This window comes from Quercus lobata, chromosome 7 (assembly GCF_001633185.2).
Source record: "Quercus lobata isolate SW786 chromosome 7, ValleyOak3.0 Primary Assembly, whole genome shotgun sequence".
Taxonomy (NCBI): Eukaryota; Viridiplantae; Streptophyta; class Magnoliopsida; order Fagales; family Fagaceae; genus Quercus; species Quercus lobata.
The window spans coordinates 35,358,791-35,367,623 of NC_044910.1; the positions used below are offsets into that span (position 1 = coordinate 35,358,791).

General features: G+C 34.9%; 2 protein-coding genes across 4 annotated transcripts; both read left to right on the top strand.

The window, feature by feature from the left end:
* Window positions 1-1,414: 1,414 nt before the first annotated feature.
* Window positions 1,415-2,576, top strand: LOC115953112. Its single transcript, XM_031070619.1, has 2 exons — window positions 1,415-1,870; window positions 1,983-2,576. Exons 1-2 carry the CDS (start codon window positions 1,547-1,549, stop codon window positions 2,001-2,003), a joined length of 345 nt encoding a protein of 114 aa, XP_030926479.1. The 5' UTR covers window positions 1,415-1,546; the 3' UTR covers window positions 2,004-2,576.
* Window positions 2,577-3,504: 928 nt separating this feature from the next.
* On the top strand, window positions 3,505-7,375 carry LOC115953111 (endoribonuclease Dicer homolog 3-like). Of its 3 annotated transcripts, none has more exons than XM_031070616.1 (6): window positions 3,505-4,059; window positions 4,651-5,125; window positions 5,337-5,416; window positions 5,523-5,611; window positions 5,833-6,159; window positions 7,067-7,375. In XM_031070616.1, the coding sequence occupies exons 2-5, from the start codon at window positions 5,085-5,087 to the stop codon at window positions 5,971-5,973; spliced, it is 351 nt and encodes a 116-aa protein (XP_030926476.1). In that variant the 5' UTR covers window positions 3,505-4,059; window positions 4,651-5,084; the 3' UTR covers window positions 5,974-6,159; window positions 7,067-7,375. The 3 variants fall into 3 exon arrangements, with proteins under 3 accessions (XP_030926476.1, XP_030926477.1, XP_030926478.1); XM_031070617.1 differs by having other exon boundaries at window positions 3,505-4,021; XM_031070618.1 differs by having other exon boundaries at window positions 3,505-3,764.
* The last annotated feature ends 1,458 nt before the right edge of the window (window positions 7,376-8,833 follow it).

Here is an 8,833-nt window from a genome sequence, read left to right on the forward strand (position 1 = left end):
GTCAATCAATAAGTTTAGAGTAAAAAAAAAAAAAAAATTCACCATTGAGAAGGCAAGTTGTTCTTTGGAGGTAAAAATGTAATATTAATGGTAAATCCAAATGAAAACAACTAAGAAATTACCGATCCAACCACCGCTAAAAATGTTAAAAAAAATTATTGTGTAGTATTACTTAGGTATGATTGGTAGTTAGGATGTGTTTCTTTCACCCAAAAATATTTTCTTCTTAATTTCAGGTGTTTGCTGTGATGACATTTGCTTTATGATATTTACCAAATTTTGTATGTTTTAGATATAACATGTCCCTTTTGTTGAAAATGTTGGTCAAACCTGAAAATAGTTGTTAATTGATTGTAAAATTTTGGGGCATTTTAGGTAAGGAAGTCAATACCGTACTGGTACCAGCCTTACCGGGGAAATATACCGTACCAACCATTAAAACCAGTACTAGTGCACCTCCAAAATGTAGTAGAAAAAATACTGTATTGTACTGGCCTATTTCGGCTATACCAGCCCGTACCGGCTGGTATTGGCATTTCGGTCAGTACAATAAAAAAATATAAAAAAATTGAAGAAAATTATTAAAAAACATTTTATTTAATATAATATATTGGTTAATGTATGTATGTATATATGTATATATGTATAGAAATATGTAAATAGCAGTAATCCTGAAATAGTATATTGGTATCAACGGGTACCAAAATATTTCGTTCTCCTAGCCAAACTGAAATAGCTTCCGGTACGAAATTGACTCTCTTGAAGTGTGGGGTAATCATATAAAAAAAATTTTGCAGGGAAATGCCGCTATAGGGCTTTAAAACGTCACTATAGGACTTAAAAAAGCCACTATAGGAACTCGAGTTTTTAAAACTTGAGATCTATGTGGCATTTTCAGTCCAACTCATCCAGCAAAACACTCGCAAAGCGAGTTTTTGGGACTCGAGTTTTAATATGGATCTCGAGTTTTTAAAACTTGAGATGCTACTTTCCATTATTCTTCCGAACCTTACTTAACTTACTACATAGTTGTCCCTCACACTGCTAGTTTACTCATTCCCCCCTATTCTGCGTGGGGCAACATCCTTACTTGACGAGTATCAGATGCTAATGGCAAACCAACGAACCCTGAAGCTTTTGTTGCTGTGCTACTGATATGATATATGGCTTGTCCACGGGCTAGGCTAGCTGTTTGAGCCTATGTTGGCCCTTGGACCCTATTATACATGTATCACAAAAAAAAGAAGGAAAAATCTCTGGTGGCAAAGTGATGGCATAGAGGCCCAAAGGTCTTAAGACATTTTGTAAAGGGGCCTATAGGCCCAGAAAATTGTAGATTTAGACCGTCACTTGGAGTGGGCCCGAAAACTTTTTTTTTTTTTTTTGACAGAATAGATCGAGAAAACAAAGAAACAAAACCCTAAAGATATAAAAGCCCTTTCCTATTTCCCTCATCCTCTCAGTCACACACAACACAACAATTCAAAAACCCTAAAAACCAGATCAACTTCATCTCGCCGTTTTTATCGGGGAAAAAAAAAAAAAAATGAGTGAACCAGTCCCATTGCCTGTCAGCCGGAGTCCATATCATATCTATCATCGCTCACTGAGCGAGGGATGTCAAAAGATAATTGTGTATCCACAGGGCTCTAATTTACGTGACGTCAGGGTCTTCGTGAATTGGAACACAGGGACCGTTACTGTGAATGGTAACATTGATTCGGCGATTCCGCACTTCCCTATGGAAATATCTCTTCCGGGAGGCTTTTATGACCAAAGTGCCCTCGGATTCAGGGTTTTTGGCAGTGAACAAATAGTCATTAACTTTCCCTTTGTTGGAGACGGTTCGTGGGTGCCTCTTCGGCGATTGGTATATATATATTTTTTTTTATATTTCCTTCTTTATCTTTCTATCTATATCCATTTTTTTGTAATATTTTAGTTGATTACTAATCACTATTATATTATAATTTAATTCTCAGGATCAATCTTCTCAGGAGTAGCAATCTTCTCAAGAGCAATCTTAGTTAGTAGAGAATACCGCTGCTGATTTGGAGCAGAAACAAAAAGAAACAACTAATCTATATATTTTTGTCCTTTTCTTTTTAGGTAAAAAAAAAAAAAAATATTAACAGCACTTAGATTTTATTTTTTTTTTGTTTCTTAATGTAATGTAGTGGTGCTTTGACGACCCATTGAGGTTTTTTTGAAATGTGAATGAATGAATCTTGATTATCAGATGAAGAATGCTATTCCATTCATTTTGTTCTCCCATGCGATTATGGTTTGACCAAAAAAGTCTCTAATTTGAATTTTTTTTTTTATGATTGATAACACGTCAATTTGTGCAAGAAAACTGTTGTGAATAGTAAATTGTAAATTGAAAATAATGATTGAGAAAAAAAGGAACAATGAAATGGGTGAAGATGTAAGTGGTGAGATAAAACTAATAAGAATGGTAAATTTGGTGAAAAAGTGATATGATTTGATATGTGGAGAAGATTTATTTTCCTACTTTCTTTATGTTAAGGGTCTGTACAGTGGGAGTCTTCTTTTTTTTTTGTTAGGGTAAAGTACCAAAGAATAGTTCATAATATACCAACTTCAAGGATCTTTTTCAAGTAGCCAAGGGGAGGCACCCCCCTCGACCCCCCTGGCTCCATCCTTGAGTCCAGCAACAGTAGATCAAGAGGGAGAGACTCAAATTTCGCTTTTGTTTGTAAAATTCTGTTAAGAGAAAAGACAGTGTGATCTGTGGATGTTGAGTACTTTTAATCAGTTATTCAGAATATTGTAACTAGCTTTAGCTCTTTCACGTGTTGTTGTTTTAATGTGGTTGTTCAACAATTAAAATGTTTTTACTAATGTGTTAAAGGTCCTTTCTACACATATCTCGCTTTGCTTATCGAACTATTGCTACTTGTTGTGGCCAATAAGGCAGTTGCTTTGAACCAGCTAACAAGCTCCGGTTTCACAATTTTAACTGAAATCATGTTTTAAAAACATAATTTAAAAAATGAGTGTGGAATAATGAGTGCGAAATAAGATTTTCCGTTATATATACATTGCTAAACAAAGGAGTCAGCTTGAAGAAAGTTGGAAGTGGGTTTGTTGTAACATGACAAGAACATTAAGTTTCTCTGCATGGCAAGGCAAAGAATGTTGTTAGCAAGAGAAAGCTAGTCAAGAAGGTTGATTTGCTGAGGCTAGAGTGAGTTTCTAACTTTCTTGGAACTTAAGTATTATCACTGTCTTCTTAGTCTTAAAGTAGAGTGAGTTTCTAACTTTATTGGAACTAATGTTATCCACTTTGCTTATAGCATGGCTGACATAAACAACCTCAAGGAGATGATAGTTTTGGCAATTCACACTGGAAAAATCTACTTTGTTGTTGAGGTTGTGAATAATATCTCTGCTGAGAGTCCTTTTGGTGGAAACACTGACAATGCCTCATCAAAATATGACATTTTCAGAGTACTTCAACAAAAAGTAAGTGATTTCTTATCCTGAATGATGTTTTGAGCTTATTGTGTATTTTTCCCTTTGGATTCCTCTATATAGTTCCATAGATAACTCCTGTCATGACTTCTAAGTGTCTAACACACTTTGTCTTCTATCCCATCCTGAATCTGAGCTAAATAAAATACATCAAACAAGGCATTTACATACTACAGTTTTCTAAATCATGCAACTACCTGCCTCACAACACCGGGTTCCTTGCACTACGCCACCCTTAACCTCCATATAGTAGCTCACCTTGTCAGGTACATGGATCTCTATCATTGAACACAGCCTCCAATGCATTTTAGTGAGTTCTAGGGTTGAATTGGTGCCAAGGGTAAAAGAAAACAATGGAAAATGAAAAAGACATTGCAGATGGCTCCAAAAATATTGGGAAAATCACTGCAAATATCAGGAAATTCCGGCAAGTCAGATGGTTTGTTCTTCGGATTCTGGTGACCTTGTCGGTGCTGACATTAGCACACCCCTCTCATTGGAACATAGCCTCCAACGTGTTTTAGTAAGTTCTAGGGTTGGATCAGGACGCTTTGATACCAAGTTGAGTTGTAAATTATGAAAATGTTTCATTTATTTCAAATTGTTATTTTGGCAACATAATTATGGAATATGTATCAATCTGTCATTTTCTTAAGTTAGTTTACAATGGTGGAAAATGAAATTTGTCTTATTAGTGGAATAAAAATATACAAACAAACCATTTTGGAAGACTATGCAGCTACAATACAATATGGGCACATTGAAATGGCATCCTGGATAAAATAGTTTTAGTATCTGATAAGTCAATATGAACATGTAATAATCAGCAGCATGTTGGTGTATAAATTTCTTTCTTTGACAGATATATAAAACTCAGGCACCGGAACTGGACTCTCCATCCCTCATTTATGTGGGAAGGAGATGCTATTTGGTCCAATGATCACTGGGATTTTGTTATGTACATTAGAAAAGTGACATTAATGTTTTGTGAACATGCCACAATATATGAACATATGTTATCCCTGTTTGTTTTTATTTTGTTATACACTGCTTTGCATTCCTGTATGCACTGGGTACAAGTCTAACTTTTAACAGGCTTTAGTACCTTAATGAGTTTATGAGTTACGATGCTTTGCATTTTTTCTTTGACAGGGATATATACGTGACAGTGCATTTGATCCTCGTCGTTGGGTTGCTCCTGGACAGCGTTTTTATGGCCTGTTCCCTGTAAATGTGGGGTGGGTACTCCAGAAGTGCCTTTGGATGCAAAATTCCATACTGAAGACCCAAAGTTATGATTGGAAATAGCTGTGATTAAGGTCATAGATGGATGAGTTTAAAAACCATGGCTGATTGTGTTGAAGCCCTCATAGGAGCATACTATATTGGTGGTGGAATAATTGCTGCACTCCATCTGATGAAGTGGCTTGGAATTGATGCTGAACTTGATCCCTCATTAGTTGTTGAAGCAATTACTACTGCTTCTCTACGGTCCTACGTCTCAAAAGATAATGAGGTTGCAACCCTAGAGTCAAAGCTTGGTTATGAATTTTCTGTTAAGGGTCTTTTACAGGAGGCCATAACACATGCATCCCAGCAAGAACTGGGAGTTGGCTATTGTTACCAGGTAGCAATGGACATTCTCAGCAGATTTGAATCACTTGATTGAATTTTTCTCTTTCTGCCCCCTCACCCCCTCTTCCTTTTCCTAAAATATCCTTTTTAAATGTCTGTTGAAGAAGTCTCTGTAAATTTTGAAAATGACAAGAAATTGAACACACAATAAGCAAGAGCTGTATATAATCTCTCTTCTTAACTTCTTGAATTTTTTGACATAGGCTTGAATATCTTGGTGACTCGGTGTTGGACCTGCTTATTACATGGCATCTCTATCAGAGCTACACAGATATTGATCCAGGTGAGTTGACAGTTGACTGACTTGTGTTCAGCTTCAGTAAATAATGAAAATTTCGCTCAAGCTGCTGTAAGACTAAACCTTCACCAGGATCTTCAACACTGCTCAGGGTTACTTCTATGTCAACTAACAGAATATGTGAAGTCTATTTCTGAATCTCATACTGATGGATCACTCCGAGGCCCAAAAGGTCCTGAGGTTAGTTTTTATGCTCATTCCCCTTTTCCTTCTTCTTGATGTGAATTTTGACAGTTGCCATTTGTATCCATGATTCTTAGTCAATGTTTCTTAAATATTTGCTGTTGTGTAAGTCATTTGGTTGGTGAGTTCTACATTGACTTGCTTCTTTGTGGTTTGGTTGCCATTATTTTTCTGTTTATGATTAGTTTGTTTGTATGACCATCTTCTTTTTGTTACAGGCTCTTGGAGATATGGTGGAAAGTATTGCAAGGGCAATACTACTTGACACCAAGCTTAATCTTAATGAAGTTTGGAGAATATATAAGCCCCTGTTATCTCCAATTGTGACCCCTGATAAGCTTGAACTGCATCCATTTTGAAAACTGAAAGAACTATGTGCTTCTCGTCGGTATTTTATAAAAGAAACATTTATAAAGAAGGGAGATATGGTGCATGCCGAGCTTAGTTTACAGCTGAAAGACGTCCTTTTGATTGGAGAGGGATATGAGGGGGAGAAAGAAATTGCAAGAGGAGAAGCAGCTTGTCACTTATTTAAAAAACTTGAGGTTTGTTGGTGCTTCTCTAAATGCCTGTGCTTCTTCTTTGTTTCATAAACCTTACTATGCAGATCACCATTTTAATTAAAGATTATTGGGCAGTTCAATTTTTTCTTAGAAATTTTAAGATTTTATTTAGTATAAAGTTTTAGGGTACTCTCTTAGATACTTTATGCTTCTTTGCATTTAGGAGTTTTTTGAATATACATATTTCTTGTCAAAAAAAAAAAAAAAAAAAAGTTTTAGGGTTACTTTATTAGCTATCTATCTTTTTATAGTTTTTGCAGATACAATCTCATTGTTGTCATAAATCACCCAATGTTTTTTTTTGTGTGGGAACAATTTTAAATCTATAAAATGCACATTGCATTGGAAACTTTTTTTTTTTTTTTTAATTAAAAATATTATTATTTATATTCTTCTTGCCTTGATGTCTTATTTAAGAAATAAAAGTTACCCAAAAAAAAACTTCTGAAACCTATGCAAAGAATGGTTTCTTCCGTTCTCCAAATTGATTGTGATGACGATTTAAAAGTTGTCTTAGGTGTCCTCTTTTTTTCCCCCACCTCCCCTTTTGGCGGTTATTTAAGCAAGAATTACTTTAGAAGTAGATAGATAATCAGAATGAAAATTGAACTATGTATGAATGGTTATGGAATGGAACGTAAATGCCTTAAAAATAATTAATTTGGTGATAGAATTTATATTTTGAATGATTTCATGAGTTCAGACTGAAAAAGAAACACACAAGTTTAGTTTCTTGTAAAGTTACCCTAATGCTTCAGTAGCAATGAATGAGTCTAAGTGTTGAGCGGTTTGGTCACAAGTAGATTTTGCTGATGTGCTGCACATCTCAGAATCTGTCAACTTTTTTCATTACCCAACATAGCTAATGTGATACTTTTAAATGCAACAGGAAAGAGGAATTGTATTCACCTGAAGTGCTTCCAAATAGAGAAATCTGGATGCGGACCATATTGACGATTCAACTGCTTCATACATGGAAATTGATGTATGTGATCAATTAACTGATGAAAATCTTTCAGAGCTAGCGATCAATAAAAAGCGAAAATCAACTGAACGTCAATTGCCCTCCGAGTCAACTAGTGTTTCTTCTCCAACCAATGATTGTTCTAACATAGACTGCAGTCCTGACAGTGGCACCCGAGGCTTGCACCATCTATGCATTATTTTTCTTGTTTTGATACTGAGAGTGATGGATCGACACAATGCCAGAGCATTATGTATTAAGATAGTCAATGTGTGTGGCATTCAGCTATTGCATTTTGATATTTGCTTCTTATTACGCTTTCCTTCCATACCCAAGCCTTAAAAAAAAAATAAATAAAAAAAAATAAAAAAATAAAAAACTGATGACTACTTACTGTTCGTAAATGATTGTGATTAGAATTGTTCACACAGCTGCTTTTGCTTTTCTGGAACTTGCACGTATTTTCGTTTAATATTTTTATTGAAATCAAAATATATATATATATATATATAAGCAGAGGCCTCATGTAAGAATGCATGAGGTCCTGCTAAGTGGCACTCTAATTTTGCTCTTAATCTTTTTTTTTTTACCTCTTTTATTAAGGTTTTTTTTTTTTTTTTTACTGTTACCCAAGAGTTCACTTTAACTTATTTTACTGTTATCTTATTAATATCACATTAATTGCCTAAGCTTACATCATACATTTCTCTATCTTGACCCATCATTCTTTGGGGGGGGAGGGGGGAGGGGGGGGGGTGGGTCCATATTTGCCATATAACCCGGACATAATTTTAAGAATATCTATCTTAACCCATCATTCTTTGCACGTCTATAGTTTAAGAAGGTATCTCATAAGATATCTCTCTTATAACATGTAAAACCTATATGTATGGAATCTACACATATTATGAAAGAGATGTATTATAAATCCATCTTATAAGAACATTTTTCCCATGGCCAGTGGCCCAGAACCATAGTAAGATGAATGATATGTGATATTTAAAATTTAGTGATCTTAAAAAAAATCCTCATAAACAACACAAAATCAAATAAATGTCACTTATCACAAAAACTTTGATTGGCTCCGGTACCTCAAATGCGTTGAACTTGTCAAGATGATGACACATTTTCACTTTTGGCCATGTGTCCTCATCCTCATGATCCAATATATTGAATACTTTCATGAAGCTTTGCCCTTTGTCACAAATCAAACTAAATTAATTTTGTAAGGAAGTTAAGGTGATAATTTCCTAAGATCCAATCTTATGATTCTCTTTAAAAAAAATATTATAGATACAATGGATGAGGAGATATTTAAATTTTGGACTTTTCTAATAGGAAATAATAATAATAACAATAACAATAATAACAATTGTAAGGACCTGATCAAAACTCTTAGCCCAACAGGTGTATGGATTTAAGCCCAAAAAGCACAAAACAATAAATTTGTTGGGAATGGGTTGGAAAACTGGGCTTTAGTGAATTAAGTAACAAGCCAATAGATTTTGATGGCAAAGAAAAAAAGATAATAGACGTTCACTAAAGATAAACGACCTCGGCCAAGTCCAAGGAGACTGATTCTTAGGTATTACTTTTAAAGCTTTATTACAAGTCTAGTTCTAGATTGCTACAGTGTTTCTTTCTTGATTTTCCGATCCCCTCCTCATGGAAGGTCTCTTGCATTATATATCT

Coding starts and splice junctions, on each gene's coding strand:
- LOC115953112 (XM_031070619.1), top strand. CDS start 1,547: ATGAGTGAACCAGTCCCATTGCCTGTCAGCCGGAGTCCATATCATATC. Junction 1,871..1,982: donor GGGTGCCTCTTCGGCGATTG/GTATATATATAT, acceptor TTTAATTCTCAG/GATCAATCTTCTCAGGAGTA.
- LOC115953111 (XM_031070616.1), top strand. CDS start 5,085: ATGCATCCCAGCAAGAACTGGGAGTTGGCTATTGTTACCAG. Junction 5,126..5,336: donor GAGTTGGCTATTGTTACCAG/GTAGCAATGGAC, acceptor TTTTTGACATAG/GCTTGAATATCTTGGTGACT. Junction 5,417..5,522: donor CTACACAGATATTGATCCAG/GTGAGTTGACAG, acceptor AACACTGCTCAG/GGTTACTTCTATGTCAACTA.